The sequence below is a fragment of the Eutrigla gurnardus genome (assembly GCF_963514095.1).
Source record: "Eutrigla gurnardus genome assembly, chromosome: 7".
Taxonomy (NCBI): Eukaryota; Metazoa; Chordata; class Actinopteri; order Perciformes; family Triglidae; genus Eutrigla; species Eutrigla gurnardus.
Genome location: NC_139921.1, coordinates 23,127,864 through 23,146,477, shown reverse-complemented (window position 1 = coordinate 23,146,477; position 18,614 = coordinate 23,127,864). Strand labels below are relative to the sequence as shown.

The 18,614-nt window shown below is 43.6% G+C and overlaps 3 protein-coding genes across 3 annotated transcripts; 1 reads left to right on the top strand and 2 right to left on the bottom strand.

The window, feature by feature from the left end:
* Positions 1 to 309: 309 nt before the first annotated feature.
* On the top strand, positions 310 to 9,045 carry gng7 (guanine nucleotide binding protein (G protein), gamma 7). Its single transcript, XM_084012811.1, has 4 exons — positions 310 to 416; positions 2,912 to 3,022; positions 4,296 to 4,412; positions 4,519 to 9,045. Exons 3-4 carry the CDS (start codon positions 4,332 to 4,334, stop codon positions 4,642 to 4,644), a joined length of 207 nt encoding a protein of 68 aa, XP_083868937.1. The 5' UTR covers positions 310 to 416; positions 2,912 to 3,022; positions 4,296 to 4,331; the 3' UTR covers positions 4,645 to 9,045.
* A 1,513-nt stretch (positions 9,046 to 10,558) lies between these two features.
* On the bottom strand, positions 10,559 to 12,986 carry LOC311015992 (growth arrest and DNA damage-inducible protein GADD45 beta-like). The gene is made up of 4 exons (XM_084013439.1): positions 12,710 to 12,986; positions 12,102 to 12,203; positions 11,759 to 11,975; positions 10,559 to 11,585 (listed from the first exon to the last, which is right to left on the bottom strand). Exons 1-4 carry the CDS (start codon positions 12,745 to 12,747, stop codon positions 11,481 to 11,483), a joined length of 462 nt encoding a protein of 153 aa, XP_083869565.1. The 5' UTR covers positions 12,748 to 12,986; the 3' UTR covers positions 10,559 to 11,480.
* A 209-nt stretch (positions 12,987 to 13,195) lies between these two features.
* On the bottom strand, positions 13,196 to 17,089 carry LOC311016088 (interferon-induced protein 44-like). Its single transcript, XM_084013576.1, has 8 exons — positions 16,979 to 17,089; positions 15,547 to 16,048; positions 15,388 to 15,439; positions 15,111 to 15,306; positions 14,238 to 14,390; positions 13,968 to 14,139; positions 13,775 to 13,875; positions 13,196 to 13,691 (listed from the first exon to the last, which is right to left on the bottom strand). The coding sequence occupies exons 2-8, from the start codon at positions 16,019 to 16,021 to the stop codon at positions 13,452 to 13,454; spliced, it is 1,389 nt and encodes a 462-aa protein (XP_083869702.1). The 5' UTR covers positions 16,022 to 16,048; positions 16,979 to 17,089; the 3' UTR covers positions 13,196 to 13,451.
* Between the last annotated feature and the right edge of the window lie 1,525 nt (positions 17,090 to 18,614).

Sequence of the window (18,614 nt, the reverse complement as noted above, 5' to 3'; positions counted from 1 at the left end):
CAGGCTTTTCTACATTAACATTGAATGGGGCTTTCATTCATGCAAGTGTGCTAAATGTAAGAGCTGTAAAAGTGTAGGGGCAGCAGTGATGCCCGACCAAACAGACACCCATTGAACACATGGCCATTCAAACTGCTTGTTTAAGGATGCATTCGGGAGATCTGTGTGGATGTGAATGTTTGTGTTTGGGAGCCCCTGGGTTAAAGGTGCTGTCACCGGATCGGGAGGGAGGGAGGGTGGGAGAAGGAGAGAGGGAAGGAGGGGAGGAGGGGAGGAGGGGGGGCGCAGAGGAGTGCACAGACAGTGGTAGCGGAGGGGGAGGCGTTTGGCTCGGCGAAGACGGGGAGTGAACGAGCAGAGAGGGTGAGAAACCAGCGGATCTGGCCCTTTAAATCACCAATACAGCGCATTCGGAGGTGAGTTTGGAGATATTCGGGTATTTTTTTTCCCTCCCTGTGTGTGATAATTGTAACGCGTCTGTGCGCCTCTGCAAACCCCCGGCTTCTCGTCACCGAGGGGCGGCTTGCAACGGAGAGGGGGGCTTCATCAGTGTCACGAATCCGGTTTTCCCCAGCCCTTTGCCGGCAGAGAGGGTGGGGAGGACCGGGGACAGGGTCAGTGGAAGATTTCCTACAGCTCGGCTGGACTCTGAGGACGCAGGAGCCACTGTCTCCACACAACAACAACAACAACAACGTAAAAACCCTCTGGATTTCATGTTCTTGAAGTAGGCCCGTGTGCCGATCAATTTGCATAATAGCGGAACATAAAGGCATGCGCTCCGGTCTTGTGGCTGTCGTCGCTGGATGGGTTCATATTGGCTGCCGGAGCCCAAACATGTCACCAGCAGCAGCAGCAGCAGCCCGCTCCCACGGCTAACTACCAGGGCCTCTGAAAACCTGAAGCGGTCTGGTCTGGTCTTCGTTTGTGGGGGGGTATCTCTTGCTTTGATATGTGCACACACAAGGTCTGCTCGTGCTTGCGCGCACTGTGCGTATGCGTGTGTGTGTGTGTGTGTGTGTGTGCGGAGTGTGGATAGCCACGGGAGAGAGAGAGAGAGAGGACATGCTGTTCTATCCATCAAAATGCCCGCATTGTGTTTTCACACGGTGGAGCAGCGAGCGGGGGCCTATAGCGGAGGACATGGCTCCGTGGTGCAGGCCCAATCGGCGCTCAGGAAGCTGCTGGGATCAATAAGGATTGATGCATTTTTGCGCGTCTCGAGAGCTGCTGGCTGGCTGGGCGCGGCCTGTCCAGCTCTGTTGACTGTTTTTTTTTTTTTTTTTTGGTCCAGGCCACGACAGATGACCTGCTTCCTGTCTATGTTTGCCCCCCCTCCCTCCCTCCATGCATGGGCTTTAAATTAAAAGGTTTAACTCAATTTGGGTTTTCAGGAGAAGAGCACGCAATGCGCCACACAGTAGAAAGTTTAAAAAATCAACAGGCTGAAGAAATCAAAGAACTGGGTTTGTAGCATCACTGAAGTGTGTGTGGGCTGGAGGGGAAAAAACGTGATTTGGGCTTCTGAACTGTTCTCTCCCTGCGAGCTCTTTATGTATTTGAGGAAAATGTGAAAACATGCATTTCTGAGCAAATCCATCATTTGCATCCGAATGTTCACTCAATAACAGAAAGGATGCCGTGCTTGTCAATACGTCAGTGTGTTGTGATCATTCGTGTGAGGTGCTGTTGTTCATGTGCTCATCTATAGACTTATTGTTGGCTGTTGAGCATATTTTAATGACATGCACCTGAGATCAGGTGATGAACTTTTACATTCAGGGTTCTAGTTGTTCTTTTTGGTGAAGGTTAGGCAGATCAGGGTTGGGCAGAGTGGATTCCAATCCAATCTTAAGCAACACAACAGACAAAACATATACTTTTTACTATTAGAAGCATCTTATTGAGGCAGTGCCATCATTTATGGGGAAATGCATCATTAATAGGTTACTTCTGAATACATTTTGCTTTGTTAATGTTAAAATAAATACATTTTTACAGAAAACGCCTGCCTCATAATCTCCAAGGAATTAAGGGACTCAATTCAATAGCACAAAAAAACAAGTTTGCATGAGTGTGTATAAGAAAGCAAACACACAGGGGGAAAAAAGGCCTGAAAGAAACATAAACCCAGCAAAGTGGGTGCATTTTGCCTCCGGGACGAGTTGGGATTTGGATTTTGGGCTCAGGGTTAAGATTAGGATTTAGAATTATAGGCTGGGAGACAATCACCAAACGTCCTCAGAGGAATACTAATGCAAATGTGTGTGCAGAGAGAGAGAGAGTATTACATCAGGTGTTACAATGTAAATCTATTCACTCCCCCCTCTCTCTCCCTCTCTCTCTCTCTCACACACACACACACACACACACACACACAAAAGCCCTAATTACAGACACGAATCTCGGAGCTACTCCACAGTAGGAGTAATTAAAGCGGGACTCTCCTCCCGGGAGAGAGAGAGGGCCGACAGACAGAGAGGCAGAGTGAGAGACGGAGTCGTAACGCGCTCACAGTGATGTACGTGAGGAGCGAGGTGCGTTGTGATCACATGCACTGTCGGGGAGACTTCTACGCTGTGCTGAAGGAGGTGTAAACGGAACAAACTGGGGCCTGTTATCGAGGCTTTTAAATTCATATATGTGTGAATATGGATGATAAGGCTGATGATGAGAGTCCACCCTCATGGTCTCAACATTCTTAGTGACATATGAAGTGAACTATAATGTCATTTTACCTGCAAAATGAGGGATACTTTGAGATTTTTCTATCCAGACTCAATGTTTTAATGCAGATCTCACACTAAAGCCACAACAAACTACTATTTTTAAATGTATGACATGCCTGTCTGTCGGATAACCATCTCACCTGCTCTGCTTTCTTCTTCTTCTTTTCTTTTTTTTTTTACAGAGACAAGCTCATGTGAGCTCAGCTGCGGTCCAGCTCTGTCGTTCTGACTTGGCAACTGTTCTCTGCAGCGCTCAGATCTCCATCACGCTCGTGTTCAGAGAGTCCTGTCAGGTAAACACTCTGTTATCTCTGCTGGAAGGATATTTAGCATGAATAGAACACAGATCTTAGGTTGTTAAGTCAAGCTCCGGCCTTACTTGTATGGTGCATGTCACCTCCACCAAGTGTATTTTGACAAAGAGACTACAGAGTTCCATAATCGTGGTGCACCACCACGTAGTCGCCTAACAGCGGCGCTATAACTATACAACTGGTCAGTCCTTTGATTGTAGTCATAAATCAATGCAGTCTGAAATCAGTGCTCATGCAAGTAAACACAGATACTGTTGTACTTCATCATTTCATCGTTGGCTTTATTGTAAATACATCATGTAGAGTACTCCCATATATACTCTATAGTAGTGGAAGAAGTGTTTTTTTTTTTAAGTATCAATACCATGATGTAAATATTCCACTACAAATAAAAGTGCACATTGAAGAAACTACAAACATGTCATCAGCGGAATTGACTTAAAAATATTTTTAGAGTATATTATTATATATTATATTGCTGGATCATCAACAATGATTTATTGGTGTCTTAGCAGCGTTTTAATGTTGACAGTAGTTGGTTGAGTTAAAGCTAATTTAAAATACTTTATAACCTGTATTCTAGATAGATAGATAGATAGATAGATAGATAGATAGATAGATAGATAGATAGATAGATAGATAGATAGATAGATAGATAGATAGATAGATAGATAGATAGATAGATATTTTATTGATCCTGAGGGAAATTCAAGCATCCAGTAGCAGCTTACAAAACACACAACATGACAGACCAACCTATATCACATAGTAATAATAATAATAATAATAATAATAATAATAATAATAATAATAATAATAATAATAATGACATCTGTAGTTGTCAGATAATGAAGGTGAGTCAAAAATACTCCAGTTCATCAAAACTTTATTTACTGGAAGTACATCACTATAAATAATCAAACGATTGTCCAACAAATGTACCTTTTATGAGTTACCAGGTATGGTTTATATGTACACACAATATATATACATTAGCTTTGCTTTAAATGGTTTAAAATTCCAAACCGGAGCACGTTGTTGGGATGATCCGCTCATCGTGTCTCACGTGTAACTGGGACACAATTGAATGAATGAAATCCTATTGAAAGCATGTCAGACTGTCCTGTACCTGCGGAACTATGTTTGTGTATTTTTAGTAGCTGGGCGTCACCTGGCCTTCCCTGCACCGAGGCGTGCCGGCATATTTGACGAAATCGCCCATCGTGGACTTTTATTTCTGTCTCTCATTCAGTTTACCTCCTGTGTCGGTGCATTCTGATGGATCAGTATGTCTACCACTAATAATATCGCCCAGGCCAGGAAACTGGTGGAACAGCTGAGGATTGAGGCAGGGATCGAACGTATAAAGGTAGTCACGTCTCCTCCTTTCCGCCCCTAATTGTCCAATTTCCCCCCGACTGTCCCCCATTTAACCCCCCGCCGTCTTCCCTCACCCCTTCCTCTCTGTCTCCTAGGTGTCTAAAGCAGCAGCAGACCTGATGAGCTACTGTGAGCAGCACGCTCGTAGCGACCCTCTGCTGGTCGGGGTTCCCACCTCCGAAAACCCCTTCAAGGACAAGAAGCCCTGCATCATCCTATAGCCGCGCCACCCCCCCCCCCCTCCCCATCCCCCCCACATATATATCAGATACGCCCATCCACATATAGATACATTCGATACTTAAATCGATCTGCAAACACACACTTTAAGCCCATCTAGCACACACACTTATACAAACACACACACACAGTCCCAAAATAGCCACTCTGGAAAAGCGCCATACCCTGGAGCCACAGCTAAGGGTCAGGTATCTCGTTCTCTCGGTGGCTGAGATCCGTATATATCACTGAGTATGATCCAAGGTGCTTTTGGTAATATTCACATATGCTGGTAAATTAACTACTAAGTGTCAGCTTAACTTTAAAAGGGATTTGGACATTAATAACCAGTAGGAAACCAGGATTTTTTTTTCTTCTTTCCTTCTCTTGTTATGAAATGAAGAGTTGGGTAAAGGATAGACGGCAGAGCCACAGGCGAGGAGTGGGAGGAGGCGTGTGAGCAACCGAAGCGGTCGGTAGGCGCTCATGCCGGCCGTGCCAAACACGACCTGGTGTCCCATAAAAGCTCGATAGAAGCTTTTTTTTTGTTGTTTTGTTTTTGTGGGAGTGAAAAAGGCCTGAGAGCTTTGCCCACGAAACCTGCCTGTGCGGGAGTCATTTTGGAGCGAGCGGCTAAAGCCTTTGCTTTCATCGGGCCTAGCATGTTCCCACCGAAAGCTGTTTCAACAGACCTTCTCTGCCTGTGGCCTCGCTGCGGCCGTCTGCAGCCTTCGGCCAAAAACTCCAGCCGTGCCAACGTGTGCAGAGAGTCATCTCTAGGTGCTAGATCCGCCGTCGCCGATTCCACCACTAGCTCATTATGGCTGCCGTTGGTTGAAATCGATGTCTAAGCCGACCTCAGATCTGCACCTATGAGGGCGACGTTAGTGAACTGCTCTACACAGAACTCAAGCTATTAACTCTGGACGTCTACTGCATTTTTTTTCTTTTTCTTAAGAAATACTTGTTTGTGAACTCAATGTACGTTTTTATATTGTGTTAAAGCGTTACTTAACAGATGAGATAATACTTTGCTTTTCTTTCTTTTTTTTTTATTCCTTTGCTAGTGTTAATGAAACAACAGGAGACCTGGTTGTAAGCCAGGGGTTACACCTAACCAGATGCCTGCTGGGATCTTAAACGTTTTTACTGTACATCAAGCCTCCCTGTGCTTTAACCCTGAGAGAGGGCGAGGTCGCAGACTGACCACACCCGAGGTTCAGTCTGCAAGGTTGGAGGAGGAAACGCAAACTTTAAAAAGTCAAAGTGAAATATGTAGTTTTCCATTTCTATTTTCTCGATTGGCAGGTTTTATAAGGTTCAAGGATATATCGCGTTGGATAATGCAAATATTGAGGTTTTGTTTGCCTCTACAGTAGAGGAAAGGGGACACCTCTCGTTTTAATGCATAATGATGCTTGCTGACCTGGCTTAACCAGTCTTTAAAGTGTCCCGTCTCCCCAGGAGAAGAGCTTCAATCTGAGCTCAAACTGGATCAGGGACTGGATCGGTATCAGCTGTCCCCTCTCAGTTTCCCCCCCAACGATGCTCATCCTCTCTGAAAAACCAAACTTGATTGTAAAAGCAGAAGATAAAGAGAGAGAGAGAGAGAGATGAAAATGAAATCAAGAGAAACAAACTCAGTGTAAAAACTTTCTTTCATGTGCAGAAGTGATAAGTTGAAGAGTCGTGGTTTTGGGTTTATTTTTGGAGTTTTCTTCTTTCTATGGAATAACCTGGTCAGTTGAGTATTACCCTGTACAGTGTTTGTAAGATACCAAAATCTAATCACAGAACTCCCTTTTCTGTGGATGTTGGATTTTTTTTTTGGTACTACTTATTCTGTTCCGTCTTGATCATGTCCGTCTTCATTTCGTCTTCTTTTTGTCATTCAGGTTTTAGAGGCTTGTGATGGCGGAGGATGATTTTAACCACAGATACAAGAAAAGAAACACCTGATAGAAGAAAAAAACCCTCTTAGGTTTAGGATTGTATCCTGTTAGAGGATGAATCAACACCGGACCTCATTCCAGTGGCAAAAACCAATCTGAACGCCAGAGCAGCCCAGCGTTGGTGTTTGGTGAGGGCAACTGGGACAACACACACACACGTAGGCTACATAACACACTCTCTCTTGCTGTTGGTTTTTTCTAAGGTTCGATTGTCAAGAGGTCAAAGGTTAAAGGAGCTCCAAGGCATGGCATGGAGAGCAGTCTTTAATAGTTAATTACTGAAAAGCAGGGGGCTTTGTGCCATCAAGGAAGTGTTAGAGATGAACAGTTGTTCAGTGGGGATGCCGCGTAATAAATACCCACAATGCATTTTTGTGACGGAATGAAAAAAATACCTCAAAATGAGGCGCCCTTGACCAATTTGCGAACTTGTCTTCGAAGGGATTGTTTGACTCTATTTGCCTTCTTACTTGCCGATAATTGAATAAGGGCATTGATACCAATCTCATGTTTGGATGGTATATATGGAGCTACAGCAGTTTGGTTAGCTTAGCATAATGACTGGAAACAGGGGGAAACAGCTAGCCCGGCTCGGTCCAAAGGTATCAAAACAACCTCTAAAGCGCACAAATGAACATTACATTTCATTAGTTTAATCCTGAGAAAAAAGTCGTGTTGCTTTTCTTTGCTCGGGGGTTGAGCTTTAAAGGTGCTGGTAGGTGGACTTTATTATCTTTGGATAGAGCTAAGCTTTACTTCCCCTACTTCTAGTCTTTATGCTAAACTAAGCTAGATTTAGGCTAAATTGCTAATTAGTATCGCTGCCTGTTGACTGTAGGCGTTGGTTCCTATAGTGCAAAGCCCTGCTTCGGCTCTCATTTGTCTTTGTTTCAAACAGAGAAAGCAGGCAGTTCCCCAAATACAGAAAGAGGGCGGTGGGTGGGTGTGTGTGGGTGTGTGTGTGTGTGTTAGTGTTTTGTGGGTCAGCTGGATGATTTGGCGGAGCAGGAAGCAGGGAAAGGGAAACTAGAAGGGCACATAGTGTGTGTGTGTGAGCACACCTGTGCTCACATAGTAACGTTACTGTACTGCAGCCCTGCCATTCCAGGTCAGGGTGAGTCTGACTGGAGGAGAGGTCAGGTGAGGCCGTCTGAGTTAGATGAGCATGCATGGCCTCTTCGCACATTTTAATCTGTCAGATGCTAATGTGCTCACGAAGAAGAGTGGAGTAAAGGTACAATTTTTTAAGCTAAACTGTTCAATGTAAGTGTGGGTAGCTATTTTTGACATGATGACCAATAACAACCCCAAACCCACAAAGGTTCTTGTTCTGTTTAGCTCTACCAGTGCCTGACTCAGCTACAATATGAGCTGCAATCTATTTGCATTTAGCCTCATTATAGCCTTAGAAACCTGAAGCAATAGTTTGACGTTTTGGGAAGTATACTTTTTATTTTTGCACAGTTAGAAGAGAGGATTGATACCCCACTCACATTTGTTCAATATGAAGCTAATGCTGGCAGCTAGTGAGCTTAGCTTAGATCAGTTTCAAGGTACGTAGCTAAGCTAAGCAGCTATTGGCTGTGAACGTGATCCCAGCAATTAATCAATTACTTGTATTTCCCAAAATGTCAAACTATTCCTTTAAATTAAATAAATCCCTTTATCTAATCCATGGAGATAATTGAAGAGATGGTTTGACCTGATTAAGCTGATATGAATGGTGATGTGGTGTAAAATGAGGATCCAGCTGAAGACAAATAATAAGACATATAATAGGTTTGATTAAGAATTACTGATCTGGGACCTGAAAGGTGCAGCTAAAGTCAAAGAGGAGAAATCGCACGACATAAAACAGGCAAATGTACACATAACAGCACACACTCATACACACACGATGGTGTTGCCCTGGAGACGGCTGACAGATGCTATTTTGTAATCATTATCGTTTCGTCAATCATTCCATCGCTGGTTCGGGCTTTAAATCAGAGACGGCCTGCCTAAATTGCTGGTTTGTCTGATTGTTTGGTTGTTTATTTGCCTTATTGTGGCGTATATTGTGTTAATGCTGGTCTTGGGGTTATCAGATCAACAGAAATGAACCGTGTTAAAAATCCACTGGTGTTGTGACACAAAGTGAGCCCGGTGAACTTCATTTCGGGTCCGGAGAGTCGAGGCTCCCCACCGGCGGACTTTGAAATCATCACCGAATCGGGCTCCGAGCCCCTCCTGAGACTCATCTTTTGTTTTCTGATCTCCTGTGTAAGCATACAGTATATGTATCTTTTTTGCCTTGATTGATTATGAAGAAAAAAATATATATATATATTTTTTGTAACTGTTCTCTGATGTGCCATAACTCATGTTTTCTTGCACACTGTTAATATTTTGTGGATATTGCTGTTAAAAAGATGATATTGAGAAGTAGATAACATTAATAAAAAGGTGATATAATAACTCAGGCTTCTTGTCCGTTACGGTCTTGTGACGTGATATCTCAGGAAAGTTTGGAAGGAATTTCTTCACATTTGGCACAAATGTCCAAAACGGTGTCACACCAACTTATGACAATTTCATACATGTCTAAATGCAACTTGACTGGTCATTTAAATGATTTGTATTTCTTTTAGCCTTGCTGGTGGCAACGCCAGTCTGTCATCCAGGCTGAACCACTATTGGACTCAATGGTCTCAAACACAGATATTCATGATTCCCGCAAGATGATCCTAACCTCATCTAGTGCAACCACGAGGTTGACATTTGGGGTCTAACAACCAGCAATTAAATAGTTCAATTCACTTAGACCACCAATGCAGGTTGACGGCATGAAGGTATGTACACATGCACGCCCCCCTCGGGATGTGTTAGAACAACTTTCCTGATCACTTAACTTTTCCTGTAGTGCAATTTTTTTGCCCAATACTTTGACCAAATACCCAAAAACCAAATGACATTGCCAACAGCCTCAGCTGTTTGTGCGTCTACTGCTTATTAGCAGTTGTTGCTAATTGTTGTAACTGCATGTCAACATTTTCAATACTGTGCATTGTAAAAATAACACCACGTATCCATTTAATTCCATTGAACAGTAGCTAATGGCTGATGTGAAGCATTCTATCATTATTTAGTTTCCTGGCACTTCTGTATTAGTAATTGGGCCGTATCGGAGTTACAAGAAAAATCAGAGTCATAATTACTTAACGCTAAGTACAAGTTGGAAACTCATAATTACAATATCTCTGATGTGACGTGAACACAGCATAAACACGGTCTCACGATGCCCGCCAGCATGGTGCACTATTTTTATCTGCTGTTTATGGAATATATTTTCAGTATTTTTCCTTTCTCTGCTCTCTGCGTAGGAGGGTCTGGACTGTAAAGAGACACTATGCACATGGACACACGTGTTTCCCGGCCTAATGGGTACATAGTGTGCAGTGCACTGTTGCACCAAACAGACTAAAACAGAATAACGGAGTAAACAAAGAGCACTGCCAGGTGATTGTTACAAGTCCCCTGGCTTTCTCTTCCCCCCCTTTAAAGCATTGCTTCAACGAGTCACGAGTCTCCAACTTTCAAACCGTAGTCCCCTCCTCCCAACGCCTCTGCAAGTCAAAGCCAATCGGATTTGAGGTGGATAAACAACAGCCAATGAAAAGTCAGACCCAATACTGGGGACACGCCCCTGCCCGACTGATAGTAAACAAATGGGACGTCCATGTGCCGGAATGTTCCCTCTCTGCCGTTCTGTAGTCAGAGCTGTGAGCGGACATGTGAGAGCAGAGGGTGGAGTGGGAAGCAAAACAAAAGGGCTGAAAGGAGAGCAAAGGGGAGGATGAACCACTTGTACCGCGCTGCAGGAACGCCTCGCTGCACCTGATCGTGTCGAGGTACCGCGGCACAGTCGGGGGTTAGTCATGTCCGGGTGTTGCAACACAAAGAATTGTTCCTCTTCATTGACTCATGACACAATCATTTATTGACTTGGATAACAACATTCGACCACCAATGGCTCCACGTACACAGATGCAATCAATATATTAATGGTGCAGCACCGTTTATATTATTTGAACATCTGATCCAAAAAAAAAAAAAAGAAGCAGCACTCCTGAAGGCACAAAGACTCGGTTTGTTTTGACAGACACAGTTCATTATTATAGTCGTTCCGTGTGCTCCGGTGCGTTGTCCCTCTCTCGTGCGGTCCTGAGATGCCAACAAAATCCTGTGCGACTTTAACTGGAAAATCATTTCCATTTCAGTTTCCATGGCGACGATTCCTACGCGAATTCGGCAGCTCGTTTCAAGAACTCACACACGCTGCCCGCCCAGTCCTTTGTAAAGAAAGAAGTATTGTACATGCATACCACACATTCTCCCTCTCTCTCTCACACACACACACAAACATACACACACACACACCTTTACTCCAAGGACTCTCCCATATCTGAATATGCAGGAATGCTGGGCACAGTTTCACTACAACATTCCTGTCCTGTTCTTAGAAAACACACGGGTCTTCCCGGTACAAGTTGGGCGTGGGCTGGTTTCTTTTTCGACGCTACTACTCCTGTTATTGATTGTCACACCACCCCGTGACCATTTGATAGTGGCCTTAACGGAAAATATATATTTTAGTTTTACTGTCAATGTAAACACAATGTGGCCTGGATGTGAATCTGCTTTCCTGTCTGTACAAAGCAGATGTTTATGAACCCGGCCTCACACTGACTGTTTCACTAGTCGACTAAAAAGGAGTCCTCGGTCTCGGGGCAACCCCGAACCCGGTCCACTCTAGGCCATCCTTGAGTGAGCAACAACAGATCCTTAAGTCCATCAGCATGTGAACCCACGAAACCTCCCGTGTTCGTTGGCGTATCGGGGTCCCTTCAGCGTTCCTGCAGGACCAGCTCAGGCACCCACTGGTTGAGGCGTCGACTCTCCTGGCAGTAGGACCCCACCTCTTGTAGCCTGCAGTGGTCGGCCTGGGGGTTCTGCACGGGAAAACATAGACAAAGTCATGGTCATGAATATTTGCAAATAATGCAAAGAATATGAAGCAACGTTTCATCTACGACACTGTATGAGAATAATCTGCAATAATACATTTCCACTTTGGCCTTATGGCGGTTACGTAACAGATGGCTGCTGTGCTGAGTCAACATACCGTAACCAGCATGCAGTGCAGGTCCCCGTGCTCCCCCTGGTTTCTGTTGGCATCCACGGCACCCAGGAGCAGCTGGAGCCTCTGAACTCCCGAGACTCGCAGGATGGTGATGTCGCTGTCGCAGCAGAAGGACTGCAGCAGGGTGAAGTGGATCTGCAGCGCCACATCGTCCGCGTCGTCGGCCATCAGAACACACAGGACCACGCTGTCTGGGTCTCTGGGGAGGACGCAGAAAAGGGAGCAAAGTGTGAGTTGGATTCTGCCACTTGCACACGTCTGGCTGAAGCCTGCACATTTAAAAACATCACATGCATTTGGGCCAAACTTGACAGTTTCAACTCACACGTTGAGAAGTTTCGCCGATTCATAAATGCCAACGGTCAGGCAGTCCTGTTTGTGAGCCGTCACCAGCAGCTCCTCCAGAGCCAGACCTACAGACTGCATCCTGAGAGGGGAGAGAGGACAATGGACCTTTAATATTCTGCAAAATATAAATAGCCATGTTATAAACCTGCTGCAGTTCTTTAACAAATTGGACCAATATTGTATTAACCCATTTCATTAAATGCCGTTTCTCTAATGAGAAAAAAATCTAAAAGAAGCCAAATGCATGTGGATGAGTGTCATAAAATATAAAAAGGCTACATATAGAAAAATGCATTTGAATGCTGTGCAGCATGCAAACACAGTAAGCCTTATAATATGAATAATGAGTATTTGGCTCGTTAAACTCACGATTTATGAAGTTGCATTATGTTAGAACTTCAATAAGTTAAATATATATTCTATATCTATTGAATCTAAGGTCACAACGTGTGATTTGACCTCAGCGGGGTTCAAGGAACGATACGCATTCCTATATCAAGCACATGATGTCCACCCACATGGCTCGGACAGCCATAAAACTACAGAAACTGCAGGGAAAATACGTGCAAAAAAAAAAATTCTCACCTGTTCTCGACGGTTCCAAAGCTTTCCTCTGGAATCATGTTTGCAAGTGAAAAACTTAAATCCGGGTAGAAACGGCGCGTGTCTCGGTTGTTGCAGACGCGTCTTTTGCAGCGTTTGTTGTTGGCAACGTTGCGTCAGGTCACAGTCTTTATACCGGGAGGAGCGAGGGAGAGGAGGGCGGCACCGAAACCAGCCAAGAGTTTTGCAATCGGCTGCGAAGAAACCCGACGTCTCGTCTTTGTCATGCGGACTAGTGGTTTCTTTGTTGAGCGACGCTTTTTACACCATGTGGACGCGCGTCTCGGCGCGTCACAGCGCATAATAACACGTTTGGACACAACGAGCTCCTCCTCTTTATCATAACGCCCAACTCTCTGAAACTGGACGCCAGCGTTTATGAAATGACGACTGACATCTGGTGGCCGACTGAGGAACAACACCCTCCCCACTGTAGTCTAAAGTCACGTGTTCAAGAAAGACTCAAAAGGCCTTTATCCGTTTATTTCCATGTTGTTTTCTGTATAATGAACACCAGCGGAACAACGACACTATAACAGGCGTAACAAATACATTTTACAACCCGAGTAACAGCATTAAAAGTTCAGTAAAGAGTGTAAACATAACATAAGAGTCTATTGACCCAAATGACGGCAAAAGGTAAACATAATCAGTTTACTAATGTTTCAAACAGCCATGTGTCAATTTTTACAGCTTGAATTTACGACGTTCGGAAACAAGATAATCAAGCGAAATGTTTGATTGGATGATCACTGGACCGGTAGAGCTCCGGCTGATCGGTCGCCACTTCGTCCTCCTCGACGACCTGGTTCTCAAAGAAGCTGTCTGTGAAGTTCAGCATCTGCGCCACGGCAGTCAACAACAGTATGTCCACATCCTGGTCCAGCTCCAGCTCCTCACTGTAGCCCTTCACCGGCAGCACACAGGACAAGGGGATGCCCAGAGACGCGCTCAACTCCCTGGCCTGGAAGATCACAAGAGAATGATCACGATCGAGTTTTCACCTCGTTGCTTTTCTCGTGATTTTGTTAACGTGACAATTGTTACCTTTCTCTGGATGTAAACGCTGCGATAAACGTTCTTTAAGTCTTCGGCCACCAGCGGACAGGCCTCGTCTACTTTAGTCATCAGCAGAATCTGAGGAATTCCTATAAGAAAGCAGAAAGGAAAGAGACTGACGTACTGAAAGCAGCAATAGTGCTACATAAATATGCATATATAACATAAAAAAATTGCTGACCCAGCTGGTTGGTCTTCTTCCGGATGTTGGCGAACTTGTCCAGCATTTTCTGGGTGAGGAGGGAGACCTTGCAGGCGTCGATCACGTAAACCACACAGTGAATCACGTCGTTCAGCGTCGCTTGCTTTTGGAAAAAAAGAGCGTCCGCCGCAAAAGGATTGTCAGGACTGAACTGAAGAACGTTAAAAAAAAAAAGAGATAGATTTATTGTTTACATTCTTGCCAGTAAATCAGCTCCAGACAATGAAGGTAATTGTTTATATACGAGACCTGGTAGCGATCCTTTATGTGACCCTTGTAGATGTTGATTAGGTCCTCGATCGCCAAACCAGCATCAGTGTTTTCTTCCAGCCCCATTGTGTCACACAGGACCAGAGGGATGGCCGAGCCTCCTCTCCCTGCCTTGATGTTGTAGGTGCGGAACTACAGGAGTGACGTGAAATGTCATTTAATGGGACAAACGTGGAATCGGTTTACACCTTCAACATATCTGCACAAGAAGTGGTCACTGTAAACGTCACCCATTGGTTTGTGGACTACCTCTTCATCCTGCTTTTTCACCTTCGTCTGACATTTTTAGCCGAATAAAATGGTTACAATTAACTTCCATGAACTGAAAACACTGTGAAAGTTTCTAAAATGAAAACACGGACAACTACTAGACCAGACAACACCGTGGTGGGGACCTGTCAATCAAGAGGTAGCCACATGCTAAAGCTTAGCCTGCTTTATCTTCTATTATACTTTTAATGGCACAGTCATTTACTAAATAAACATTTACTTGAAACGAGCAAGTGAGAAGTAGGGTCATTTTCTCAGACTTCTATACAATCAAACTTCTTTTTGCAACTGGAGGATTCCCTCCCCCTGCTGGCTATTAGAAAAAATGCAAGTTTACATTTACATTTACATTTAGGGCATTCAGCAGACGCTTCTGTCCAAAGTGACTTTCAAATAGTACATTTGTGGAAAGAAAGAAACCACAACATATCAAAAAAATAGAAACAAGTGTTAGGTCATCATCTGAGTAAAGTAGTAGCTGTTCAGCAAGGATACCTTTAATACCTTTAATACACTTCCCCATTGCCTCCCCTTTAAGAACAGGAACATTTGTCTGGTATCACAAATAGTAAAAAAGAGTACCTGAGTGGTCACACTCTTCCCTGCTGTACCAGCGATTGCCTGGGATGTCATTTTGCCTCGAAACACCGAGTTGATGGAGTTGAAGAAGGTGGACTTGCCGGCCCCGACGGGTCCCGCCAACAGCACCCGGGCTTGTGGGACTGATTTAATCTCAGTCTTATAGGTCTGAATGGCCTTCAACAACTGCTGCTTTCTCCTGGACGCAACACGAATCATACAGATGCTATTTAGACATGGAACACACACCGTTTAACGGATATTTTTAATTTTGACATACTCAGCGCCCCACTGGACGTTCCTCCAGGGTTTGGCCAGGAGTTCTCCCAAACCTGCGAGTTCACATAAGTTCATTGTGACAACATGACTTATATTATTCAATCTCCATTCACTAAAGTCTAAAAAATGCTTTAAAGATGAAAACTTTATTAATACACACCTTCAACCCGATACACTTCAAACTCGGTCAGAGCCAAGCCTTCTCCGTGCATCTCACAAGCCTCAAAGGTGAACCCCGTCCCTGGGTTGGACGCAATCTCAGCTACGTCCCCGGACAGGAACGCCAAGGCGCCAAAGTTCGGACCGGTGTTCACATCTGTGAAAGCGGGGCGTCCGCTGATACCCGCCACCTTCAGTGGTTTTCCTGCTCTGAGGCTGTAGAGGAAGGCCTCCTCATCGAAGACCTCCTCTCCGCTCTGCTTGTAGTCCTGAGAGGTGTAGGCCCCGAAGACAAAACCGGCGTCGTTGTAGGCCACGACGACCGTGGGCCCCTGAATGTCACAGCGGCCGTGGAAGGCCGCGGCCGTGAAGCCGTGGACGCTGGCTTTGTGGAGCAGGTGGAGTCTGACATGACCCAGGAGGGAGAGCAGCTTCTTCTGCTGATATTCAGACAGGCTGGATTTAACGACGGACATGGCGGAGGATGGACTGTCCAAACACACCTGAGGGTGCAACGCTTTTGATTAGATGTTATGGAAACATTTTCTAATATGGCGCATTCCTAACAAAGCCAGTTTTTTTTTTCTTTGCTTTACTACATACATCAAACTGTGGCAGGTAGAAATTCTTCTTCTTCTTTGGATTGTGTTGTTTATTAAATCAGTCAACAATAATATAATAATATATAGCTTACAGGTATAAAAGTACTTTGTAATGATATATGTTTACAATGCTAAGCTGTTAAAATAACAGAATCATATATTGACAGATTCATATATTTACAGAACATATTTTAATCCTATATTGGCATTTTATCACAATTTCACCTCATAATATTGAATAAATAGGACGATATGTATTTGCTTATTATAGGTTGTATTCATGTTAATGTGTATTTTTGGACATATTTACATTTTTGGAAGAAATAAAGCTTGGGGGGACCCCCTGCAGTAACCCTGGACCCCCTGTTGAAGATGATTTAGGGGATCTCAGATTTATTGTTGATGCATTCCCATGAGACACTGCTCTCCTACATGAGTGTGCATGTGCATTTAATAATAATAAAAAAGTATTGTGTCGATGTAGGCAATCCTGGCCCAGTAAACGTATTTTAGCCTAAACTATGTTAGGGGTTTAGTTTCGTTTCCTCCTGGAGTCGATGGGTAATCACGTGTTCAGTAAGCTGAGAGACGAACTGCATCTTGTGTTTGGATGCTTGTTCTACCTTTCTCACATCGCCTCGCATTGTGTTTTGTGACGTCACATACTGACATGCGCAGATAGTGTCCACCAGCTAGGTTGGGCTGTTGGAAAATATAAAACTTGTGGGAGAGAAAACGAAAGTAAACCGTTCAATAAGACGTTTGATGGATAAACCGGACCACGACACCGACATGTTTTATGTGGATGAAGTGGAAGGTTATCGGACTCACCTGAAGCTGTTTAGGCCTAGAAGTGTTGTAGTAGAAGCAGCAGCAGGACGCGGTGCTTCAAGTGATGGAGGTCCGCTCCTTCCAGGGCGCAGCACAGAAGTGAAAGTGAAATATTTCTCTTGTCATGATGTATGGAAGCCAGGCACGTGCAGAGAGGAGGGGCGGAGGGTGCTGGAGCACCTGCCCCTTTGCCCCTTGATGCCCAAAGTGCCCTTTTGTCAAAGTGATTTTTTCCCCCCGTGCTGTGGGGGGAAAAGTATGTCGGGCTTCTTTTTTTTTTTAGTTTCTGTACGTTTCTCTTGTCACGGGCAAAGTGCATTAGAGAGATAATATGTGTTATTTTACTGTCAAGCTGTTTTTTCCTATGTTTCTAGAGGCAATGAGGCAAAGACTATGTTATTTCACTAAAACTATGCAATATACATATTCACATAATTTTGGACTATTATAGTATAAATACAACAATATTAGAAGAGTTAGAATTTTGATTTTCTCAACCTCTCATTTAACAAATTAAATATAATATGCATACAAATTATATAACTTTTAGAACCTTGCTGTCTTGCGCAAAGTCGATAGTCAGACTGAGTAAAAGCACAAAAATATTTAAGTACATGATTTCAATATAATTTAATTATTTTTTACTTTAATAATTTAGCACTAGGAATAATAAATGGCAGATTATGAATGGATTAAATTCGTGGCTATACAGTACCATTTTTGAAAAGGTATGAAATGTCACTGTGTGTGTGTGTGTGTGTGTGTGTGTGTGTGTGTGTGTGTGTGTGTGTGTGTGTGTGCGCGCGCGCACTGGCCATATATGAGGTGTGGACAATGACATGGTGTGTTGTGATTCCATGCTACATTCTTTATGAATATGGGTTTCTACCATTCAACCGGTTATATTGCAAGGTATGTTTCTGTATGGTGTTTCAAATTCGTGCTCTATGTGCCCCCTTTTAACTTTGAGCACCTGCCCCTCCAAAGGTCTCTGCACGGCCCTGATGGAAGCCCTTTCCCGCCACTGTCAAAATAAAATACATAATGATGTACTACTACTATAACTAATTATTTTTGAGATACAAAGTCCATATTTTGAGACAGCCTCTCTTTTATTTTATTAAGTCATTATTTTGATAAATTTTCTTTTTTTCTTTCTGACAGTGGCAGAATTGGGCTTCCATAATTTAGACACAACAAAACTGTAAAAATTAGTATTTATTAGTTATCAATTAGTCAAATCAATATTTTTAGAAAGCTTCTCATTATTTTGAGACACTGAGACTCTTCCATACAATATTAATGCATATTTTATGGACTGATTGTGTGTTTTATTTGTAAAGTATTGGTAAAAGTATAGCCTAGCATATTTGTAACATAAATATAGTGGAGTAAAAGATACAATTGAAACGTAGAAGAGCCAAAGTATAAAGTACCTTGACATTTTACATAAATGCAGTGACTTTCCACCCGTATCCTTTTGGCTAATGTAATCCATAATGTAACAGAGTATTTTAGGTTTGGAGTGAGACTGTAAATCTGTGTTTCTGAACAAACAAGGTGTGGTTTCGACTTTCATTCAACATCCACGAGGCCTCGTTGCATTTCTCTCAACAGACAACAACTGAATGGTGAT